Source organism: Sminthopsis crassicaudata, chromosome 1 (genome assembly GCF_048593235.1).
Source record: "Sminthopsis crassicaudata isolate SCR6 chromosome 1, ASM4859323v1, whole genome shotgun sequence".
Taxonomy (NCBI): Eukaryota; Metazoa; Chordata; class Mammalia; order Dasyuromorphia; family Dasyuridae; genus Sminthopsis; species Sminthopsis crassicaudata.
Window position 1 is genome coordinate 621172719 of NC_133617.1, and position 26632 is coordinate 621199350.

A 26632-nucleotide genomic window follows, 5' to 3' on the forward strand; every position below is an offset into this window, starting at 1 on the left:
CAATAATTTAGAATCCTTGAAAGGAGCTGACACTTAAAAGAAGGAAAATCATCTTTAGTGTGGAGTCATTTAGTGTAGGGTCAGACAACTCTACCTGTTGTTTTTATTCATGCATACATACATCTGAAGTCATTTATTAAGAGCTTGAGGCACTGTGCTGTGTGCTGGTAATGTTCAGTCATTTCAATTATGTCTGACTCCCTGTGACCCCATTTGGCTTTCTTGGAGAAGATAATGGTGTGTTTTGCCATTTCCTTCTCTAACTTATCTTATAGATGAGAAAACCAAGGCAAACAAGGTCAAGTGACTTGCCCAGGATCACATCGCTAATAAAAGGCCAGAGTTGAACTCAGGAAGAGAAATCTCTTCCTAAATTCCAGATCTCTTCTCTGCTATTCCACTTACCTGCCTGTGTAATATTGAACATTTATTAAGTACCTCTTATGTGTCAAAAATTGTACTAAGCTTTGAGGACAAGAAAAGGTCAAAAGATAATCCCTTTCCTAAAGGAGCTTAAATTTCATATGAAGTTTGCATAAAAAAGTTAAAATTCTGATTTGGGAATTTAAGTGATTTCCCCTACACCTAGATAATTTATTTAAATAAAATAAAATAAAATAAAAATGTCACTTGAAAGAGCTCCTGGCTTAGCTCTCTTGGACTTGAAGGAGGGATTATGCAAAAGATATGACTAGATTGGACTTGGCTATAGAAAACATTTTTTATGTATTCATGGGTCTTGTAGGATATGTGTTTCAGAAGAATTCTGCAGGTCCTACTCTTTTTTAAATGTACACTAATGATATCCCACTAAAACTGTTGGGTTTTGTCTTTTTCCCACATATTAGTCATTCACAGAGAACCTATAGCAGATAATATGTGTTAGGGCATGTAAAATGTAAACATATTTTGCAAAAAGTGAAATAAAAGTGAATGGGTAGGTGTAAATGGTGTAAATTAAATAATTTAATTTGACCTTTTTGTTCTGCCTTTTGAAATACTTCATTTTCATAAATGGAGCATTACTGTTTTAAATTAATTTTGATATGTCAAGTGAGTGTTGCCAATTTCAAGGAGAAAATAATTTCTTACCACCTTTCTTGAAATATTTCATATCATATTTTTGTTTTTAATATGGAAATGTAGCTCAGTTAACTAACAGTCTTTTGTAATGAGAGATAAAATTGTAAACTTTCAAAAACAAATGAGGTGGTAGTGTCGAGTATGTTGATTTTTCACTTGTTCTGAGGGTTTAAAAATTTTAGCTTGAAATGTCACTTGTTTCAGTTATCCATTTAATTATTGAAGTTAATTATGTTTAATTATGAAGTTAAATTGTCAGCTTCACAAAATAGCTATTTGATGGTACATTGTAGTCCTTTGAGGCCTCTATAGTTCTTTCCCCCTTATTTCCCTGATTTATGCTGAGCTAACTATAATAGTCCTTATATAAGAATATAAAAATTATTTTTAAAATGTCTAATCTTTAACTAGTATTTTTGTTGTAAAACTTTATTCTGCATTGATCCCATACTTCATTCCAGTAGCAGTTCAAATTGATGCTATTAATTTACAACTTTTTTTCATTGGTTTGTTTTTTTTGTGTGTGTGTGTGTGTTTTGAACTGAAGGAAATTGGAATTCAAGTTGTTGTTAACTATTCCCTAATCATTATTTGCTAAAATGACACTGACTGAGCCTTTTGCCCTCTAGTTTCATTCTGCACATATTATTAGTGTAATTGCTCTGTAAGTTCCCCTTTTCTTTTCTTTGATCTGTTCATAAGTATTAATTCCATAAATTATGTATGAGCTATCTTATTGTTCAGGAAAGTACCAGAATTTTAAAACCTATGCCTCTTTCATTATTTGTTGTTGTAAAAATTGTATTATAACTATCATTTTATAAAATATTATCCTCCCAAGATACCCAAATGTCTTAATCTCAGTGGATCAATGCTTTCATTGATGTGGGTACTTCTTTCAAAGTTGTAACTAATAAATCATGAAATCATGCTGACTGCCTCCACTATGAATATGTTACATAATTTCATTGCTGTATCATTGTCGAAAAGCAGTTCTTTTACATTCCCCTGATTGATTAATTATTCTACTGAGAATAGTTGCTTTTTCAAATTTTTCATCCCACCTCAATCAAGCCTTTCATAGAACCTTATCTTAGATTTTACTGAAAAAATTGAAGCCATTTGCCAAGAAACCATTCTCTTGCATGTACCTCTTCCTTTTCCCCCCATATTACTTAACTGTTTCTTTTTTCACCTGTCTCACATTAAGAGGTGCTTCCCTTCTTGCTAAGGGAAAGTCCTTTGCATGCACAGGTGATCATTCTATTTCATCTTTTCCAGCTATTGGCCCTTCTGTCATCCCTATTTTATCTGCTTCTCTGTTTGTAAACACGCCCATGCCTTCCTTTCCTTTTATCCTCAAATAACACTTGATTTATTTATCCTTGCTATCATCTATTATCTTTCTCTTCACCTTTTGTGGCTAAATCCCTTAAGAAGACAGCCAGCAATTGGTACCTCCACTTCTTTTTCTTTCACCCTCTTCTCACTTTTCTGCTTTCTAGTGTCTGATTTTTATCAATCAATTAATGCACTTTCTCTAAATGTTCTCTTCATGGCTAAATCTTTATGGCCTTTTTTCTAACCTCATACTTTTTGACATCACTGCAGTCAATCACCCTTTTGTCATTGATACTCTCTTCTCTCTAAATTTTTAAGACATTTTTCTTTCCTGGTTTAAAAGTTCTTGTTGCTGTGAGGGTGTTCCATAATGCTTTGTCTTCAGTTCTCTTTTCTAGCTATACTTTTTTCTTTTTCTTTCTTATTTTTTAATGATCTCATCAACTTCCATGGATTCAATTATCATCACTATGCAGATGACTATTAAGATATCTCACCCTAACTTTTGATCTATCTCCATTGGACATCTTAAACTAGATTCTTCCATAGATATTTTTTTTTTTTATTATATATATATATATATATATTTTATAATATTATCCCTTGTATTCATTTTTCCAATTTACCCCCCCTCCCTCTATTCCCTCCCCCCGACGACAGGCAATACCATACATTTTACATGTGTTACAATATAGTCTAGGTACAATACATGTGTGCGAATATCATTTTCTTGTTGCACAATAAACATTAGAATCCGAAGGTACATGCAACCTGGGCAGACAGATATTAGTGCTAACAATTTTCATTCCCCTCCCATTGTTTCTTCTCTGGGTGCAGCTACCTCTGTCCATCATTGATCAACTGGAAGTGAGTTGGATCTTCTTTATGTTGAAGATTTCCACTTCCATCAGAATACATCCTCATACAGTATTGTTGTTGAAGTGTACAGTGATCTTCTGGTTCTGCTCATTTCACTCAGCATCAGTTGATTTAAGTCTCTCCAGGCCTCTCTATATTCCTCCTGCTGGTCATTTCTTACCGAGCAATAATATTCCATAACCTTCATATACCACAATTTACCCAACCATTCTCCAACTGATGGACATCCATTCATCCTCCAGTTTCTAGCTACAACAAAAAGAGCTGCCACAAACATTTTGGCACATATATGTCTCTTTCCGCTCTTTAGTATTTCTTTGGGATATAATCCCAGTAGTAGCGCTGCTGGGTCAAAGGGTATGCACAGTTTGATAACTTTTTGGGCATAATTCCAGATTGCTCTCCAGAATGGCTGGATTCTTTCACAACTCCACCAGCAATGTATTAGTGTCCCAGTTTCCCCACATCCCCTCCAACATTTGTCATTATTTGTTCCTGTCATCTTAGCCAATCTGACAGGTGTGTAGTGGTATCTCAGAGTGGTCTTAATTTGCATTTCTCTGATCAGTAGTGATTTGGAACACTCTTTCATGTGAGTGGATATAGTTTCAATTTCTTCCTCTGAGAATTGTCTGTTCATATCCTTTGACCATTTATCAATTGGAGAATGGTTCGGTTTCTTATAAATTAGGGTCAGTTCTCTATATATTTTGGAAATGAGACCTTTGTCAGAACCTTTGTTTTTAAAAATATTTTCCCAATTTGTTACTTCCCTTCTAATCTTGTTTGCATTAGTATTATTTGTACAGAAACTTTTTAGTTTGATGTAATCAAAATCTTCTATTTTGTGATCAATAATGATCTCTAGTTCTCCTCTGGTCATAAATTCCTTCCTCCTCCACAAGTCTGAGAGTTCCATAGATATCTTAAACTCAACATGTACAAAACTTGAACTTATTATTTCCCCCCCATTCCCCTGAAAACCCATTCCTCTTTCTAACTTCCCTGTTTTTATTGAGGGTACTACCATTGTCTCAGTTATCCAAGCTCAAAACTTAGATGTCTTCCTCAATTTCTCACTATCTTTCACTTCCCCACACACATACACACCAGTCTGTTCGAGGCATTTTGCTAAATACTGGTGGAGATAGAAATAAAGGCAAAAGATATTTGTCAAGCTTTAGTATTTTCTCTTTGGATGCTGAATGGAGGATATAGATTAGAGTGAAGAAGTAGTCTAGGATAGTGGCAGTGTCAAAGGAGAGAAGGGGATACATAAGAAATATACTTAAAAGGTAAAATCAGAGAGGTCTTGGCAACAGATATTTGAAAGGTAAAAGAAGGCAGTGACAACTAGGTTTTGAGCCTGGGTGATTGAGAGGTGTTGGTATCCTTGAATAGTAATGGAGAAGTTCAGAAAGAGGGAGAATTTTTTGAGAAAGACAGTTGCATGCTTAGTATTTAAGACTTCTAGGAAACATCAATCTGTTACACCTAATAGACAATTGGAGGTGTAAGACTGGAGGGAGCAGAGAGATTTGAACTAGATAATTATTTGAGCAGCAGCAGCAGCATAAAGTTTCTTTTGTGAAATATAATCAATGACACTTGTGGAATCCTTTCTGGAAAGTTGTTGTGGGGCTTAATTAAGATGAAGTATATAAAGAATTTTACAAACCTTAGAGTATTATATAAATGTTGATTGTCATCGTCATCCCTTCAGAGAAGCATTTAAATGACAAAAATTGCTATATAAATTATGCCAAAAGCTTTTAAATAGTAGTATTAATATAAGTACACCAGAACTCATAGGCTAAATATTCCAAAACACAGCTGCTGAGTTATTTTGTCGAGTTCCTTTGTCTTTAAATATGAACAACCTTTTCCACTTGTATTAATAGACTCCTAATTAGGGAACTGTGGAAACTTAATGGTTATGCAGTTGTAAAATATAATGGTTAAGACATAGAAATTGTAGTACAACCAGTGATTGTAAGCTCCTTAAAGTAATAGTTTTCAATAGTTATTTCATGATCTTCTAAAAATGTCCTTAAGCTTCAGTGCTGTATTTCTAATGATGTTTCACTGTTAGAAAATCCTATTGTGTCATCAAAAAACAATGAACTGTGTGATTAAAAAATTATTTTCTGTGGCTTGATGGATGTCCGTCCTATGATAACATGTTTTGTAAATTTGTACACAGTTCTCTACATAGACTAATATAAATAAGTCCTTTCTTAAGTTCCTATCTGCTATTAATTATTAAATAGCTTAAGTGAGAGAATGGTATGGAAGAACCATCTGTAAGTTCTATTTTTTTTTCTTTTGCTTCTGTCAAATAGTATTATTTTTCAGTTTGCCTAACCCATTCCCACCATAAACATTTATGTTTATTATTTATTATGTATAACATTTGATATGAGTATCCAAATTACTATATTAAAGCAATTTACAAAAAAGATCCAAAAGCCTAGAGCAGTGGTCCTCAAACTTTTTAAATAGGGGGCCAATTCACTGTCCCTCAGACTGTTGGAGGGCCGGACTATAGTAAAAACAAATACTCACACTCTTATCTCGCACCTCAGCCCATTTGCCATAACCCAGCGGGCCGCATAAACGTCCTCAGTGGGCCGCATAAACGTCCTCAGTGGGCCGCATCTGGCCCACATCTGGCCCACAGGCCGTAGTTTGAGAACCCCTGGTAGAGGAAAGGTGTGAGATAAAATAAAGGACTAAAAATTCTACTGCTTTTGCAGTTGGTGGAGAATGGTAATGTGATTCTTTACTTTGTAGTAGAATACAATATGTAAATATCTTGCATGTATTTCTTCCCTTCCCCCCCCCACCCGCATATTACATAACTATTTCTTTTTTCACCTGTCTCACATTAAGAGGTGCTTCCCTTCTTGTATTCCATTGAGCTAATATTCAGAATCTGTGTGATACTGGGGCTGATTCTCCTGTGTTTTTTTTCCACTTTGTTCTCCCAAGTTTGCTAAGTTCCATACTGTCTTATTTTACACTTCTTTTTTTTTCTCTATGCTACATGAATATGGAATATTATGGTTATGTTTACTGTGGTTAAAACAGAATCTCCATTTTAAAATCCATTTTTTCCTAGTGTATTTATGATCATGACAAGAATCTGATATTTAACATTCCATATACTTTCCCTATAGAAATTGTTTGCTTATAGCTGTTGATGTTAGAGGTTATCTGATATAATGTCTTAGGTTTTACAGAAATTATAGATTAATTTGAAAAACTTTAGAAAAAGATATGTTGACATTTTCATAAGTTTAAAATACTAATACTTTTAAGATGTACATAAACATAATACAGCATTTTGTGATGTGAACTGGTAAGAATTATCTTTTATATTCTAAGTAACTATTCAAACTCTTGTGTTAATGTATTTTACTATCATGTATGACAATATGATGTCACAAGGTAATTCCTTGGATACCAACATTTCAGAAATACTTTCCATGAAAAAATACAGAGATCCTAAAAAAAAAAAGTTGTAGCAAAAGACAAGAGCACAGGGGCAGCTGGATAGGGCAGTGGATAGAGCACCAGCCCTGTAGTCAGGAGGACCTGAGTTCAAATCTGGCTTCAGACACTTAATACTTCCTAGCTGTGTGACCCTGGGCAAATCATTAAATTCCAATTGCCTCAGGAAAAAAAAAAGCACATTTCATTTTTATTTTCTTTGTATTGTGTCAGTCATCTACACTGTTTATTATGAACTAGTATGAAAACTGATAATTGGTATGACAAGAGGTGCAATATAATCTTTTTTCAATGATTTATAAACTCTCCAATTACACCCTTCCCATCCTGATCTCCCCATTCTAGTTATGTTCTCTCCATCATGGTTATTCTGAACCCTGGCTATCATTGTTCAAATCATGTTTTTTATTTCTCACTGCCCAATCTCTTACTACCATTCCCCTTAACCATCCTCCTAGTGATCTACTCTAAAGCTAACCATCTCAAAAACTGCTTTTTGGAATGCTTATTCTAAATTACAAACTTACTATCATTTTAAATTGTTAACTTTCTTACTTTTTCCTGTCACCAAGACCTGGTTCCCACCTGGATGACACAGCCTCCCTTTCCAGCATTGAGTAAATACATTTTTGCTCATTTCTGCCTGATCAGTAACTCTAGTTGAAATGCATAAGTTGGATATTCCTTACTTCCCATTGCCATTTTGAAGTTCTTTCTCTATCACCAATACTATACTCCTTAGTTTTCTCTCAGACTGTCACCTCTGCAATAACCTCCCTTTCTCCCCCCCCCCTTTTTTTTTTTTTTTTTTTACTATTTGATGAACCATTGTAACTTTACTCTGTTCTCATCTCTTGAATCTTTTTCCTCCTCATATCATATTGCTTCACCTTTAAATCCACTTGGACTTTTTGATGGTAGCCTGATTGATGGGATACATTAGCAGTTGTTAAAGTTCAAAAAATTAATTTGCATTCCTTTCAATTTTGGTAATATTAACAACTATAATAGCTATCATATATATGTGGGGAGAGAGAGAAAATGACAATGAGAATGAATGTGTTATAAGGTTATAAAATGCGAAGGTCCTGGCTGGCTCCTCTGAAGGGCTCAGAATAAGTCCTTGTCAGGATAAGCAAAAGTCCTTGTCCCACATTGGGTGCCAAATTGTAAAGTTCTGTCATCTCCAGAAACTGCTGATTGCTCTCCGGGAGGAGATCTCAACTCAATTCCAGACTAGACTGTTCTTCCTCCAGAGAGCTGTCCCAACTCTGTCCTAGAGTAGACTCACTTCTCTGGGCCCAACGTTGTCTCTTTTATCCTCCCAGAGAATGGGCGTTTGAGAACTTAAGGGCTTATGGGAAAATTATTTCAACCAATGAACTTGCTCCTTTTAAAGGTTGTGTAAACTTCTTTTCATATGTAAACTCTTCCTCAGAAGTTCAAAGGGGTAAATTCCCCTTAAAGGCCTGAACCAAAGGTGTGAACTAGAGAATTGTTAAGTACCGACTTGGCACTTAGTAAGAACCAAACAATAAAACACATATATTTCTTGATCCTCACAACCACTCTGGAAGGCAAGTATTATTTATCTCCATTTTACAAGTAAGGAACGTGAGATCCAAACAGAAGTTAAGTGACTGCCCAGAGTCCCCCAGTTATTTAAGTATCTGTGATACAATTAGAACATGTCTCCATTATTTCAGCATTTTAGCACTTTATCCATTGTGCCACCTTTTATTCTTTTCTTTTTTCTTTTTTTTTTTTTTAAAGCCAATGTTACACATAAAATGATTAGGAATCATTACGATAAAAAGTATGTTTATTAAATTTATTGACTTCAAATGATCATTACAATCACAAGAATTAAGGAAAGCTGTCAGTATTATTTGAGAATATCTATAGCATGGGCTAACACCCAAAATAAACTATCTTTAAAAACAATAAGTATACAAAATTATTGTATTATACTGATATTGCTTTTAATTACTTGACCAATTTTTTAAATAATTAAAATTTTGTTCATTTTTATTGCCTCCTTTATTGCTTGTCTCCTCAATCTTTATAGCATTTAGGAAGTATGTACCATTATTTCCTTCCTGCTTCTCTATAGTTCTGAGTGGCTGTTTTTAAATTTAAAATATTTCAACCACTGATAGATTTTTACCACCAAATGTTCATTTACATCTTTATATAATCTAAAAAACACATGTAATCTCTAAGACTTGTCTCACAATGAATAACTAATGCTTGCTGTCACGATGGGCTGTTGATTGTTTTAGGAAAAATACTGAAGTACATGCTTCCCTTCTTCCTATTTCCTGGGATCTATTGTTATTATTAACAACTTTGCTTGTCAATTATACAAAAAATTTGATTATAAATTAGGCTGTAGTTTTAGTCTTATTTTGTACAAGCCAAATATTTTGGGAGGGACAGATTGAGGATGGTTTAAATTGAATCAATAAATAGGAAGGAATAATGCTATATGGTTTATCTAAAATAGAAAAAGTGTAAAATATGAAATGAAAATATTTGTAATTAAATCATCTGCAAGTTGTGTCAGTAACATTTTTTAGTTTGTGTTTTTGTTTTATGTAATACATGATACTGTGTTATTAATAGAGAGGGTTATAGAAACCATGATGTAATCACTCTGTACTTAGAATCAGTACACCTTCTTAGATTACATATGCTCCTTACGTTAAGATTTAGCATATCAAAAAACTGATGTTACATACCAAATGAATTATGGAGCGATTAGTTATGTTTTAAATGAAATTTATTATGAATTCATTTGTAAATAATAGAGTGAATGTCTGTAATGCCCGTAAAGTGTGATTATCTAAAGCTTTAGTAATTTAACTGTTGTAAACTTCAATGACAGAGCTTGGGTTTCTACATTTTGAGCAGAAATCTAAAGAGTTCAAGAGTTTCTAGAAGAGAAAATAGAAAATTTCCTTAGAATTACCTCTCTGAAGTTCCTTGATCCCATCCTTATAGAAAGTTGTTTTTTTTCTGCCTCAAATTTTCCTACATGAATGATAGTCTTTATATGTAATACAATGCCTAACATATACTAGTAGTTTGTTAATTGTTTATTTAATAGAGTATTAGTGCAGAGGTGGGGAACATGGCCAGCAGGCTGTATAAAGCCTATGAAATCATTTGCTATGAATTCAACCACAGTTAGTGATGATACAACAACTCCCCACTGCTTAAGTTCTATAAGTAGATAATTTTGCATGATTCAGGAATCATGTTATAAATATCCAAATGACTTTTGACCAAAAAAAAAAAAAAAAGTTTCTATAGACCTCTTCTCATGGATAAGTAGTTATATGGTTATAAGTGGTAATATGAACAGTTTTTAAAAGAACTACAAACTACAATTACAAACAACAATATGGAGAATTCTCCAAATATCCAAAAGAAATCCAAATTAAAAGAATTATGAGGTTATTACTTTATACTTGTAAAATGTTGGCAGATAGGACTAAAGAAAGAAACAATCAGTAATAAAATAGTGGATCTAGGAATCTAGCCATTCTGTAAAACAGTTTGGAATTGTGAATTAGTTGTACAACCCTTTGCACATCATTTGACCTAGATATCTCACTATTTGGTGTATGTCACAAAAAGAAAGGTTAAAATGCTGGCCACAGCACTTTTTGTGATTACCAAGAACTGAATGCAAAATGGTTATCCATGTATTGAAAAGTGATTTGATAAAATGTGGTATAGGTGTAGGTATCATTTCACTATTCATTGAGCACCTACTATGTTCCAGATGTTCAAAAAATGAAAGTCCCTACTTTTAGTGTGTTTGCATTTGAATAGAGGACACAAAAAGTACATATGTAAATATATTAAAAATAAAGAAAAATGCAATTAAATATAAGATGGTTAATTCCAAAGCAGAGCAGTAGCAATTGGTTATTTGAAGATAGGAAAAAAACTTAATGATGTGGTAGGGCATTTTAGCATAAAAGACAGATTAGAAATGGAAGCTCATATATGAGGAACAGAGAGGAGACCATTTTGGTTGAATTTCAAAGGATTTGTGATTAGGAAAATGTTGTATAGAAGTTATTTTGTAGATAATAAAAATACTGTGTTTTGTAACTAGGAAAATGTATAAAGTTATTTTCAATTGCTTCTTTTTTTGTACAGAGCCTTATGATAACTTAAGGGAGATTCTTCAAAATGTGGCCAAATTACAAGGAGTGTCAAATATGAGAAAGCTCGGCCATCTGAATAACTTTACTAAGGTAAGACCCTTGGAATTTGTTCCTTGTCTGATTTGTTGGCAATACTTATGAAACATTTTCTAACTTTTTTTTTTTTTTTTAATTGACCATCTTAAAACTATTAGTGAGTTGTTGGAATAGTTGTTTAATTTCATCTCTCTATCACATTTTAAAAAGAGGCTAAATATTGATAATGAAACTTGGTGATTTCAGAATGCTGGGCTGCCTCTAATTCTGTTAGATTGACAGTGAAATGGTTTGCCTAACTATAGGTCTTAGTCTTTTTACCCTAAATCTTGTGATCCAGGATAATTTTTGAAAAACCTTAGGAAAATGTAAAGCCAAATATACAAATGTTCCAGAAACCATATTCTAGTACCCATGTAGATCCTTTAAGGGATCTTATTAGGCCGGTACTTGAGATAATCTCCAAGAAAAGTAAAATGAATTTAGGGGGTCGAGAAGTTAGCATTACTTGAAGAGGTAAAACCTTTCTAAATATATATATTTAACCAAAATTCACTGGGAAGTCACACAATCTCCTTCAACTTCCATATATGGTATTTTTAAAAGCAAGGTCTTGTGAGTGAGACTTTAGTTGCTATGTCACATAACAATTTGTTACCAAATTGACAAGATCTTAAAGCACACATTTGAAAATAATTATTTTATACAGGAAGCCAAGAAAATAAGTAGTTTTAATAATCAGGATACTGTATTATAAATTTGTGAAGCTGGCTTATAACAGTCAACCAATAAGCATTATTAAGTACATTCTATGTGTCAACAGGCTGGATGTTAGATACGCAAAAACAAACTTTAAACCTTTTAAGTTTATATTCTCTTGTGGAAATCGGAAGAGAGAATGAATATTATAGTGTGTTTTGTACATGTACATACATATATCTAAAATCTATACAAAATAATTTTTAAGGGGGCAACATACTAGTGATCAGAGGAGTAGGTGTCATTTTATTTTAGGAAACTAGGGGTTCTAAGAGGTGGAAGTGAATGAGTGTTCTCTAGTTGGTGGAGCAGGCTCAGCATAAAGACTGAGTTCGGAGATAGAATGTTGTGTCTAAGACCTATTTGACTAGAACATAAAGTCTATAAAAGGAGGTACTGTGTATTTTGTCATAAAAGGTAAATTGGGGCCAGTTTAAAAGGACTTTATATGCCAAACCAAAGAATTTATATTTGATGGTAGAGGGAATAGGGAGTTGTTGAACAGGAAAGTGAAATAGTCAGGCTTTACTTTAGGAATATTGCTTGGGTAATTCTTTAGACTGAAGATGGAGTTTGAAGACCTGAAGACTGTTTTGCAGGATGTTGGATGTCAGCTTGGATTGGGCTCTGTGAGTGGAAAGAACTGATGGGAGAAATATGGTAGATTTGAGATGTGGCAGCTAATTTACTATAGGGAGAAGTTACAAACCTGAGTGACTAAAACACTAGTACCTTTTACAGAAATCGGGAAATTACAAAGTGAAGTAGATTTTGAGGGGGTGGGGGAAGATAAGTTCTTTTTTAGATTGTCAAGATTGAATTGCCTTTGGATCAGTGCTTGGAAATGTCTGGTAGGCAGCTTGCCATAAAAAGCTAAATATATATATATATATATATATATATATATATATATATATATATATATATATATATATATATATATATATATATATATATATATATATATATATATATATATATATATATATATATATATATCCAGGAGTCATCTGCATAGAGATAATTCCACTCTTGAAAGTAGATGATATCAAGAAAGAGAGTTCTGACAGTCAATAGGTTGGTCTCACTTTGCTTTAGTTGGTCTCACTTTTATTTAGAACCGTACAAAAATATTTCCCAGGTGACTGGATATTTCTGCACATGTGCATGCGTGTGTGTGTGTGTGTATGTGTGTGTGTGTGTGTGTGTGTTTAAAAACCAGAACTTGGAAGTTATAATCTGTCTCCCCACAACAAGAGGATGTTATTGCAATCTGGAGAGAAGAGGAAACTTTTAACTAGAGCTTGAGAGTGAAAGCATCACCTTGCTCCTTCTATCCCTATTGTGCATAGAAAGAGTTTAAAGGAGTTTGGATTTGTAGAAGTCATACTAAAAGAAAACTTTTTTTTTTTTAACTTGAGAATCTTTTTCCCCTCAGTTTTCTTTTGCCTTGAAATTTACAAAGAGCCAGGTGAATGAAGCTTTTGGGTTTATGCATATTTGTTGGCAGTAGGGCTGCTAGTTACATGCCTTTTATAAATGAACTGTTTAAATATTTAAATGTCTATGGTATTTAGCAACTCACTTGAGAAATGGGTTTAAATTGGGTATCAAGACTGGGAGCTTGGCTGATTTTTGGGTTAATTAGGTGAAAGATATTATTGGAAGGATCTCTGACAATAAAGTAGGATTTTATGATAATGAATTAAGTATGTTATTGCATAAATGGGATGCTTTTAATGGAGCAACTTTATGTAGGGAATTTCTATATTTTAAAAATAATATTAAAACTAAGATTTGTTTTAGCTAACTTTTTTCCCCCACACATTAATATAAATAAGTAATAGAAATGACAAGTGGAGAAAATCTCCACTTTTATTGTGTATAAATTTAGTTAATGGAGTTAACATACTTCATCTTTACAGTTAAAATATCTTAAGAATTAAGGTTTCTTCTAAGGTATAGCTAGAAGAATCTAATGATCTGATTCTTTAATCACATGAGTGTCACACACCCATACCTGTCTTCTGACTTAATTTTTGTAGATAAAGTAATGTGTAACTGTTGATAGAAACAGTCTTTCATACTCTATTAAAATATTTTAAATTCTGTATATTAGAAAAATTTTTTAATTTTATGAAACTTTTCACTTAATAACATATTCTATTTTCTTTGAAATATTTCAATCACTTGTTTTTTTATTTTAAGTGCATCCAAAAGAATCTTATTTTTAAATAATTTTTATATTAAAAACTCATGCCATAAAGGACATTATAAGATTATTAAAATAGTACAGACACAATTTTAAAGAATTACACTTGTCTAAGAAATTTGTAAATAAACACCAAAGTTCATATATACATGTCCCACATAGTGCATTTGAATAATAGAATAGTTGGTTTTTGTTTTTATTTCAGATTTTGAGTATTTTCACTTAGAAACCTTTCCTATGATTGTGGTATATTACCACCAGGTGGCACTAGGCACCTTATATTGAAATCCATATTACAAGCATAAATTTTCTGTACCTAACAATTTCATAAAGGTAGCACATGATAAACAGCAAAGAAAGTCTATCTTATATGGAGCAAACTTTTAAAATCAAACACACAGGCAGAATTTGGTATTATTTACAAATATAAATTTTTAAAATTAAGTTCCTAAAAATTTATTTCAACTTCCCCTTTCCCTACCAAAAAAAAGGTAATTTTTCTTTATTACAGGTGTGTCCTTTTATATATTTGCTTTCTGTTAATGACAGGAAGGGTTTCTCTATATCAAGCAAATGAAATAAGAGGGGGGGGGGAAGAGATTAGTTTTCTTACCTTGAATATATAAAATCCCATGATTCAGAGTCATTTAGAGAAGTTAACTTTCTCTTTTTGCATCTTAAGTTGCACTTTTCTTTGAGAAATTTGTTTCTTCTCAATTTTCATTTTAAGCTCGAGCTCGGTATAACTGTTTAATTCATATTCATTGATTTTTGTACTGTTCATATTAAACAGTTGCTACAGATCTATATTTCAGTGCCTTGTAGAAACAAAAAATGTTCGTATTAGTATCTTTTTTTCCAAGACATAACATTTGAATAGATTTGAAAGATATTTTAAGAGATTTAAAGTGAGTTTATGACAGAGGGAAACCATTGTATCCCAATCTTATTTTTATGCTTCACTCCAGAAAAATGTCTTTCCTCATAAAATTGCTTGTCATGTGCAACAATTTTTGATGTTCATCTTATTCTAATTTAAGATCCTGGGGTGTTGTTAAAATTCTTAATTGTCTTTTTAATTACTTAAGATAAAAATTCAGTTGAATTTATTTAACACTTCTTTTGCTTTGTTATGTTCCTTTTCTTTGAAAATTAGTAGTAGAATAATTTCCAGTTAACCAGGACCTTTCACATTCCACAAAAGTTCTAAAAAAATTAAAATATCTTTGTTTTTTTATTTAATCATTACTGTTAATCCTGTGTAGCTGCACTGTGGTTCTCCAGATAAAATGTCGCTACCATTTTTTTTTGTTGTTTTGTGGAAAGAAAAATATCCCCAAAGAAGAGAGTAGATATAACGAAGGGGAAAGGGGAACAAAACATTTTAAACAAACTTTATACTCCACTTGTTCATGTCTAGCATCTAGCCATCAACTTTTGCTGACAAATATTTATACTCCAATATAAAACGTAATGTCTCTAAATCTTTAATTTATTCATCATGAAGTTTAACAATTCTACATGGCTAGATACATATAGAGTAAAGGTAAAAGGTTGGAGCAGAATCTATTATGCTTCAGATAAAGCCAAAAAAGCAGGGGTAGCTATCCTTATCTCAGATCAAGCAAAAGCAGAAGTTGATCTAATTAAAAGAGATAAGGAAGAAAACTATATCCTGCTGAAAGGTAGCATAAATAATGAAGCCATATCGATACTAAACATATATGCACCAAGTGGTATAGCATCTAACTTTCTAAAGGAAAAGTTAAGAGAGTTGCAAGAAGAAATAGACAGTAAAACTATAATAGTGGGAGATCTCAACGTTGCACTCTCAGATTTAGACAAATCAAACCACAAAACAAACAAGAAAGAAATTAAAAAAGTAAATAGAACATTAGAAAAACTAGATATGATAGACCTTTGGAGAAAACTGAATGGCAATAGAAAGGAATATACTTTCTTCTCAACAGTTCATGGATCCTATACAAAAATTGACCATATATTAGGACATAAAGATCTCAAAATTAAATGTAGGAAGGCAGAAATAATAAATGCCTTCTTCTCAGACCACAATGCAATAAAAGCTACATTCAGTAAAAAGTTAGGGATAAATAGACCAAAAAGTAATTGGAAACTGAATAATCTCATCTTAAAGAATGACTGGGTGAAAGAGCAAATTATAGAAACAATTAATAATTTCACCCAAGATAATGACAATGATGAGACATCATACCAAAATCTGTGGGATGCAGCTAAAGCAGTAATAAGGGGAAATTTTATATCTTTAGAGGCTTATTTGAAGAAAATAGAGAAAGAGAAGATTAACGAATTGGGCTTGCAACTTAAAAGGCTAGAAAAAGACCAAATTAAAAACCCCCAACCAAATATTAAACTTGAAATACAAAAATTAAAAGGAGAAATCAATAATATTGAAAGTAAAAAAACTATTGAATTAATAAATAAAACCAAGAGTTGGTTTTATGAAAAAGCCAATAAAATAAATAAACCTTTGGTAAATCTGATCAGAAAAAAGAAAGAGGAAAATCAAATTGTTAGTCTTACAAATGAAAAGGGGGAATCTTTCCACCAATGAAGAGGAAATTAAAGAAATAATAATGAGTTACTTTGCCCAAGTTTATGCCAATAAATTTGATAACTTAAGTGAAATGGATGACTTCCTCCAAAAATATAGGCTTCCTAGATTAACAGAGGAGGAAATAAATTACTTAAATAGTCCCATTTCAGAAAAAGAAATAGAACAAGCTATTAATCAACTCCCCAGGAAAAAATCCCCTGGACCAGATGGATTTACATGTGAATTCTACCAAACATTTAAAGAACAATTAGCCCCAATGCTATGTAAACTATTTGAAAAAATAGGGGATGAAGGAGTCCTACCAAACTCCTTTTATGACACAGACATGGTACTGATACCTAAACCAGGTCGATTGAAAACTGAGAAAGAAAATTATAGACCAATTTCCTTAATGAATATTGATGCTAAAATCTTAAATAAGATATTAGCAAAAAGACTTCAGAAAATCATCCCCAGGATAATACACTATGATCAAGTAGGATTCATACCAGGAATGCAGGGCTGGTTTAATATTAGGAAAACTATTAGTATAATTGACCATATTAATAATCAAATTAATAAAAACCATATGATCATCTCAATAGATGCAGAAAAAGCATTTGATAAAATCCAACATCCATTCCTACTAAAAACTCTTGAGAGTATAGGAATAAATGGATTATTCCTTAGAATAATCAGGAGCATATATTTAAGACCTTCAGTAAGCATAATATGCAATAGAAATAAACTGCAACCTTTCCCAGTAAGATCAGGAGTGAAACAAGGTTGCCCACTATCACCATTACTATTCAATATAGTACTAGAAACGCTAGCCTCGTCAATAAGAGCCGAGAAAGAGATTCAAGGAATTAGAGTAGGAAATGAGGAAATCAAACTTATCACTCTTTGCAGATGACATGATGATATACTTAGAGAACCCCAAAGACTCTACTAAAAAGCTATTAGAAATAATTCAGAATTTTAGCAAAGTGGCAGGATACAAAATAAATCCACATAAATCCTCAGCATTCTTATATATCACCAACAAAATGCAAAAGCAAGAGATACAAAGAGAAATTCCATTCCAAACAAATGTTGAGAGTATAAAGTATTTGGGAATCCATCTACCAAAGAAAAGTCAGGAATTATATGAGAAAAATTACAAAACACTTGCCACAAAAATAAAGTCAAATTTAAATAATTGGAAAGACATTCAGTGCTCTTGGATAGGCTGAGCGAATATAATAAAGATGACAATACTCCCCAAACTAATCTATTTATTTAGTGCTATACCAATCAGACTCCCAAGAAACTATTTTAATGACCTAGAAAAAATAACAACAAAATTCATATGGAAGAATAAAAGGTCGAGAATTGCAAGGGAACTAATGAAAAAAAAGTCAGAGGAAGGTGGTCTAAGTGTACCTGATCTAAAGCTATATTATATAGCAGCAGTCACCAAAACCATTTGGTACTGGCTAAGAAATAGACCGGTAGATCAGTGGAACAGATTAGATACAAAGGACAAAAAAGGGTACATCTATAGCAATCTAATCTTTGACAAACCCAAAGATACCAACATTAGGGATAAAAATTCATTATTCGGAAGAAACTGTTGGGAAAACTGGAAATTAGTATGGCAGAAATTAGATATGGACCCACACTTAACACCATATACCAAGATAAGATCAAAATGGGTCCATGATTTAGGCATAAAGAATGAGATCATAAATAGATTAGAGGAACAGAGAATAGTCTACCTCTCAGACCTGTGGAGGAGGAAGGAATTTATGACCAGAGGAGAATTAGAGATCATTATTGATCACAAAATAGAAGATTTTGATTACATCAAACTAAAAAGTTTCTGTACAAACAATACTAATGCAAACAAGATTAGAAGGGAAGTAACAAATTGGGAAAATATTTTTAAAAGGAAAGGTTCTGACAAAGGTCTCATTTCCAAAATATATAGAGAACTGACCCTGATGTATAGGAAACCAAACCATTCTCCAATTGATAAATGGTCAAGGGATATGAACAGACAATTCTCAGATGATGAAATTGAAACCATTTCCACTCGTATGAAAAAGTGTTCCAAATCACTACTGATCAGAGAAATGCAAATTAAGACAACTCTGAGATACCACTACACACCTGTCAGATTGGCTAAAATGACAGGAACAAATAATGATGAATGTTGGAGGGGATGTGGGAAAACTGGGACACTGATACATTGTTGGTGGAGTTGTGAAAGAATCCAGCCATTCTGGAGAGCAATTTGGAACTATGCCCAAAAAGTTGTCAAACTGTGCATACCCTTTGTCCCAGCATTGCTGTTATTGGGATTATATCCCAAAGAAATACTAAAGAGTGGAAAGGGACCTGTATGTGCCAAAATGTTCGTGGCAGCTCTTTTTGTTGTAGCTAGAAACTGGAAGTTGAATGGATGTCCATCAATTGGAGAATGGTTGGGTAAATTGTGGTATATGAAGGTTATGGAATATTATTGCTCTGTAAGAAATGACCAGCAGGAGGAATACAGAGAGGCTTGGAGAGACTTAAATCAACTGATGCTGAGTGAAATGAGCAGAACCAGAAGATCACTATACACTTCAACAACAATACTGTATGAGGATGTATTCTGATGGAAGTGGAAATCTTCAACATAAAGAAGATCCAACTCACTTCCAGTTGATCAATGATGGACAGAAATAACTGTACCCAGAGAAGGAACACTGGGAAGCGAATGTAAATTGTTAGCACTACTGTCTATCTACCCAGGTTACTTATACCTTAGGAAGCTAATAATTAATGTGCAACAAGAAAAAGGTATTTACACACATATATTGCATCTAGGTTATATTGTAACACATGTAAAATGTATGGGATTACCTGCCATTGGGGGGAGGGAGTGGAGGGAGGGAGGGGATAATTTGGAAAAATGAATTAAAAAAAAAAAAAAACAATTCTACATGGCTGATTATAAGACATGTTTCATTCACACATTCACAAAGAATTAAATAGTGTCAACTAAAAAGTATGGGCTATATTGACCTTGTGAAACATCTAAACCTTACTTATAAAATTAGAAGATAATTTTAATTTCTAAAAATTTTCCTATGATGAAAATCTGATAACATTTCATGGATTCTTTTGATGTTGAGTGATATGTATTGTCATAGTTATAACTGTAATCTCCACTAAATTTTATTCTGTCAAAAAGACTTTTCTTTTTTACCATGTGGGGTTTATCTGGAAAGAAGTTTATGAAGGAAAATTCTGCAAGTCATAAAATTAGAATGTGGTTCTGATTTTCTCAGCCATTTAAATGCACCATATCTATTTATCTTCTTAGCATAAACTATATTATGCTTCATAAGATTACATTTGATTCTTCATTATCATGAAGGACCAGGGCCTTTCTACTCTGAACCCAGTACTCCGTCCCCTTTTACTTTGTCCTCAAATAATAGATATTCAAATTCTTCACAAATGATAGTGAACTTATAGTTACTGATTGTTTTGCTAATGACACCTCAGTCATTTTCTTACCTTGATATAGAGGTTATAATTGTGTCCATTGTTAGATTATCTAGTATTGTTACAATTTATGAACTTACAGAGGCAAAAATTACTTTTTGGCATTAAATCATTATGATACTTTACCAAATACATTTCATAAATGTTATTGAATAAAATAAATTTCTTCTAATTCTGTTGCAGTAAGGTACTAGTAACAATTCAAGGAACTTATGTGCTTACAAAATAAAATAATCATTGTTAAAAGAATATAAGTTTTTTGAGGGCGTGAACTTTTTGTATTTTGTCTGTCTCATGTGCTTCATATGTAGTAGGTACTTGAAATTCTTTTTTTTTTTTTTTTTTAATTTTATTTTATAATTATAACATTTTTTGACAGTACATATGCATGGGTAATTTTTTACAACATTATCCCTTGCACTTACTTCTATTCAGATGTTTTCCCTTCCTCCCCCAACCCCCTCCCCCAGATGGCAAGCAGTCTTATATATGTTAAATATATTACAGTATAATTTAGATACAATATATGTGTGTAGAACCGAATTTTTTGTTGCACAGGAAGAATTGGATTCAGAAGGTAAAAATAACAGTTTACATTCATTTCCCAGTGTTCCTTTTCTGGATGTAGCTGGTTCTGTCCATCATTAATCAATTGGAATTGGATTAGTTCTTCTCTATGTTGAAGAAATCCACTTCCATCAGCATACATCCTCGTACAGTATCATTGTTGAAGTGTATAATGATCTTCTGGTTGGTACTTGAAATTCTTATTTAATGAAATACTACAAAATTCAGATTAAATTAAAACTTAGAAAAAATTTTTTTTGTAATGATGAGAGTTTAATTATGAGAACATTAGGGTACATTAGTAAAGTCGTTATTTTCCTAAAATTTTATCAATGAAAAATGTTAATTGCATTAAAATATATGGCTTTTGTAGATTATTAAACTAGAACCCATATATAGATTAAATTTAAACCAATTGAATTTCCCTAAATTTTATGTATTTATCCTGAATGTAGATACAACTAACTTTTTATTTTGTATGTTTTGTTATGGGTGTCTCTGAGACACAGAGAATTGAATTTATAAGACCTGAGTTCACATAGCTCTCTTACAGAGAGCAGTGTATTTCTTACAAAGTGACATGAATTTCCTGAAGCTCAATTTAATCACCTTTGAAAAGGGTCCTATTGGATTGTTTTAAGGAAAGTATAATATAAAGATTAAAATGCTGTATGAATATGACCTGATATTTAAAGTATTTTTTTTTCTTGACAGCTTCTTTGCAATATTGGCCACAGTGAAGAAAAGCTAGGTTTTAATTATGAGCATATCATAATATGGTAAGTTCTTTGGAGCTTTTTCTGAATTATAATTAAACATTTTGAAGCCTATGCATTTTTAAAGTACTGACATTGTAGGCTTAACATATTAAGATGTGTAATTCATTAAAAACAGTTGTGAAAATTAAATAATTTTATTTTATACTTTTAGATGAGGTATAAAATTCAATAATAGGTTATGGTTATGTATAAAAATCAAGCATCTTATCTGATATTTGAAATATATTTGGAGTTTTGAGATTTGAAAATTTATTTTCCAGATTATGAGAAATGAAAGTTAATTCAAAGTATCAACTGTGGTATTTTACATATGCTAAATATAGATAAAAATGTGGGATTTTTTTTTGTTTGTTTGTTTTGTTTTCATCAGTTTGCGATTAGCTTTACTGAATGAAGCAAAAGAAGTACGAGCAGCAGGATTACGAGCCCTTCGATATCTCATCCGAGACTCAAGTATTCTGCAGAAGGTGCTAAAGTTAAAAGTGGATTATTTAATAGCTAGGTAATTTTCTACAGTTGTGTTTTTTGTTTGTATTTCTTTAGCAATAGAATTTGTACACAAAGAAACTTTTAGAGAAATTATCTCTTATTTCTAAAAATCCATGAATTGTTCATTTGAAATAACAAAAAAAAAATTTAAAAACATGTTTACATACAGCAAATATACTTAGACTGTCATATAAGAATGTGTGTTTATATATATATATATATATATATATATATATATATGGTTTTAGATTATTTACATTTTATAATCTTTATAAGTCAGCAATTTTCTTTCATATAAGAAGCTTTAAAATGTGTAAAAATAGTTTAACTGAAATTGGGTTGAACAAATAATTTATTTGAGTAAGATTTTCCAAATTATGTCAAGGTAGATAAACTAAATTAAAATTTGGGGATTGCATCACATAGGGATAGACAATTGTAATGGCCAGGATATATATACTCCCTTTCATTAGACTTGGTCCACATTAATATTCTAAAGCAAACTGCTTCAGGGAAACAAAGTATTGGGTTTTTTTTTTTTTTTAATTTTTTAGAATATTTTAAATGTAACATTCTGTGATCTTGAAGTTGGGCCAGCTTAGAAAAGTTTCTGTTAACACAGAATTTCATTTCACCAACAGTATTCTGTCTGTAATTGTATTTCTATGAATTTTTTTGTCTTTTTCTGTTTTTTTTTAATAAAATAGAAATTTCAATATAAATATTTTTCACTAGAGATATAAATATTAACTAGTTAAATATTAAGAAAATATTTGATACCTAAAAGCACAGTTAAAAAATATTCTTTTCCTTTGAGTAAATACCATATTGACATTGTATTTATAGCAATCTCATTATAAAACTAGTTTGCATACAAAAAGAGAATATTGTCTAATCAGAATTTTGCTTATTAATATCCTGCATAGGTGCATTGACATACAACAGAGCAACGAGGTAGAGAGGACGCAAGCACTTCGATTAGTCAGAAAGGTATGACAACTGTCTTGATGCATTTTTTCCCAACACAGAATATTTATTAAACATTTACTGTGAACCAGACAATGTGCTAAGCTTTGGGGACACATAGGAAGGCAAAAAAGTCCTTGCCTTAAAAGTGCTCACATCCCTTTTAGGAAATAATGAAAGTATGTTTCATATGTCTTATATTAGATATAGAGTAGTTTGGAGATAATTACTCATCCATTTTTGATGAAGGTAGGAATATTTTTTATAATTACTGCTTCTTTATTTAAATGTTCATTAATTTTACAATGCATTCCCCCCCCCCCCCAGGCTAGGGTTAAGTGACTTGCCCAGGGTCACACAGCTAGGAAGTGTTAAGTGTCTGAGATCAGATTTGAACTCAGGTCCTCCTGAATTCAGGGCTGGTGCTATATCCACCGCACCACTTAGCTGCCCCACAATGCATTTTTAGTGACAAATATATCTTCAATATTAATCTGTTAATAAAAATATCATGAAATCATAAATCTAAATCAGAAATTTATCTCAATCCATCTAGTCATATCATACCCTCTTCTTTTTTATATAGAATTTTTAAAAAAATTTTTTCCAAATCAGTTATAAAAACAAATTTTAACATGCACTGGTTTTTTAAGTTTTGAGTTCCATATTCTGTCTATCTTCTTCCTTCTCCCTGAGATAACAAGCAAACTGATACAGATTTTATATCTGTAATCATATAAAACATTTCCATGTTAGTCATTTTGTGGAACAAAACTTGAATAAAGCAAGAAAACAAAAGAAAGAAGTAAAAAATAATATGTTTCAGTTTATTCAAATTCTACTAATTCTTTCCCTGAAAGTGTATAGCATTTTTCATCATGTGATCATCTGGTTTTGCCTTAGATTGCTATATTGCTGAGAACAGTTTAAGTTGTTCATTATGTAACATTTATATTACTATGTACAATGTTCTCCTGGTTCTGTTCACTTCACTCTGTATCAGTTCAAGTAAGCCTTTCTAGGCTTTTCTGAAACCATACTGTTCTTCATTTCTTATAGCACAACAGTATTTCATTATAATTATATGACACAACTTGTTCAGCTGTTCCTCAATTGAGGGTTATCTCCTCAATTTCTAATTTATTCACTACAAAAAAATTGCATTTTTGTGTAAAAAGGTTCTTTTCCCTTTTTTGAATTTCTTTAAGATACAGACCTGGCAATCATATTTCTGGATCAAAGGATACATGGAGTTGGATTGCTCTACAAAATGGTTGGATCAGTTCACAACTCCACCAAACAGTGCATTAGTGTTGGTGCATTTTTACTTCCTGAGTTTTTCATTGAAATAGTTTTCTCTCATACTAAAATGTGATAGGAGTTTCCACACTTGTTCTCTACATTGTATGATAATATAAAAAACTGTGTCTGTCATGCTGGAGAACTTCATTAGATCCAAGAGGTAATAGGAAACCATTGAAAGTTTTTTTCATTGAGTAACATGATCTGATCTGTACTTAATGCAGATTATTTTGGCAACTGTTTAGAATGCTTTGGAGAGGAGAGAAACTAAAAGCAGAGAGACCAAATTACAAGGCTATATAGCAAGAGATGGAGAGATGTGAAAAACACTGTAGCAGGGGAACAACAGACAAGATGTTTTTAATAGAGAAAGAAGGATTAGGGATGATTCTAACGTTACAGCCGTGGGCAACCAGAAAGAGTGTAGTGTCCAAGAGAAAAGTATGGAAGGGAAGAATGGAGGGGGAGAGGGCAAAAGTGATGATCTTTACTTGGGGATTGTTGAGTTGGAGATCCCTTTCCTTTATTCACACAAGTAAGAGCGGAGACAGCAGCTGTATGGGTGAGCCAAGAGAACTGTTAAGGCAGGAAGAACAATTGGAGAGGGAAACATAGATGCCAGGGTAAATGGCAATTATATTTGGAATGGCCAAAGGTAGGTTTAGGATTATGGAGAGACAAAGTGAGGCCATATCAAGAATGAAAAATGGAAAGAACAGGTGACCATGTCCTACAAGCAATGGATTCTTTTGGGTGATAGCTAAAAAGAAAAATGAGGTCCAAATTTGAGGACTGTCTATATTCACAGATGACATTATTGAAGGGTAGAATGGAGAGAGAGAAGAGCCTTGGAAGAACAGCAAAAGAGACTTGAGTTTTCAGACAGGTAGAATAGAGTATCTAGGAGCAGGAAGAAATCAATTGTGTCAAAAGCTGTTGAGATTCAAAAAAAGATGAGAACTGAGAAAGAGTCTTTAGATTTAGCATTTAAGGTATTTTTAGGTATCATCTGTAGAATGTATCATCTGTAGAATGTATGTGTGATTGGAAGTCTGAGGACCTGAAAGCAATAAAGAGGAGAGAGCATTATTTCAGGAGTTTAAAAATCGATCAAAAAAAATTTATTAACTGCATGCTATGTCCCAGGCACTATGATAAATCCTGGTTATATGAAGCAAAAGAGAGTCATTCTCCTTAAGGAGCTTGCAGTCTAATATGGGGGCAGGGAAGGAAGTTGGATAATACACAAAACAGATATATACAAAGTAAATTATATACAGGATAAATAAGAAATAATTAACTGAAAAGACTTCTTATAAAAAGTCAGATTGTAGCAGGAACTTAATAGAAGCTAGAGAAATTGGAGCTGAGTAGGGAGAGTGTTCAAGTCATGGGGGCCAATAAGAAAGAATGCCCAGAGCCAAAAGATGGAGTTTGTTATTCATGGAACAGACAGGAGGCCAGTGCCTCTGTATCAGAGAGTATATATTGGGGAATCATAAGAAGTAGGAAGTGCCCAAGTCATGAAGGACTTTGAAGGATACGCAGAGCATTTTATATTTGCTCTTGGAGACAAAAGAAAATCACTAGCTTCTTGAATATGGGATGTGATCGGATCTGTGTTTTATGAAAAATCACTTTAATGGTTTAATGGAGAATGAATGGATTGGAGTAGGGAGAGGCTGGAGGTAGGAAGATCCACTAATAGACTGTTGCAATAATCAAGTCTTTGAATAATTCAAGTTGCACTAGAATGGTGGCAGGGACAGAGAAGACAACGGGGGAGAATTTAAGAGATGTTTCAAAGGTGAATTGAGAGACCTGGGTGTGGAAAATGAGAGATATGAGAAATCTAAGATGATTCCTAGATTGTGTGAGCCTGAAAGACTGTGAGGAGGATTGTGTTATCTTCTACATAGAAGGTAGGAGTGAGAAAGGGTTCAGGGAGAAAGATAATGAGATGTGTTTTGGGTACATTGAGTTTATGGTGTCTACTGGACATCCATTTTAAAATGTTAAACAGTTGGAAATTCAAGATTGCAGGTCAGCTGAGAGATTGAAGCAAGAACAGTAGATTTGAGAGTCCTCAGAATAGAGATGGTAATTAAATCCCTGGAAGCTGATAAAAATCACTGAATGAAGTAGTATAAAAGGAAAAAAGGAACATAACTCTGAGGTATGCCTGTGGTTAGAGGTTGTGATCTGGAGGAGGATCTAGCAAAGGGACAAAGAAGGGTTCAAATAAGTATGAGGAAAACCCAAAGAAAATGGTAACTTGAAATCCTAGAGATAAGAGAATATCTAGGAGGGAAAAAATGATATCAGTGTCAAAGGCTACAAAGAGGTCTAGGAGAATGAAGATTTAGAAAAGGTCACTGTATGTGGCAACATAGTGGCAACTAACTTTGTA

The 26632-nt window shown here is 32.6% G+C and overlaps 1 protein-coding gene across 5 annotated transcripts in view; it reads left to right on the plus strand.

The window, feature by feature from the left end:
- Positions 1 to 26632, plus strand: part of RICTOR (RPTOR independent companion of MTOR complex 2) — a 129587-nt gene that overhangs the window by 40676 nt on the left and 62279 nt on the right. For all 5 annotated transcript variants that reach the window (XM_074282616.1, XM_074282617.1, XM_074282620.1 and 2 more), the window contains exons 3-6: positions 10990 to 11087; positions 21401 to 21465; positions 21836 to 21967; positions 22881 to 22944. In XM_074282616.1, coding sequence (XP_074138717.1) covers positions 11052 to 11087; positions 21401 to 21465; positions 21836 to 21967; positions 22881 to 22944 — 297 coding nt within the window. In that variant the 5' untranslated portion in view covers positions 10990 to 11051. The remainder of the gene's footprint in view (positions 1 to 10989; positions 11088 to 21400; positions 21466 to 21835; positions 21968 to 22880; positions 22945 to 26632) is intronic.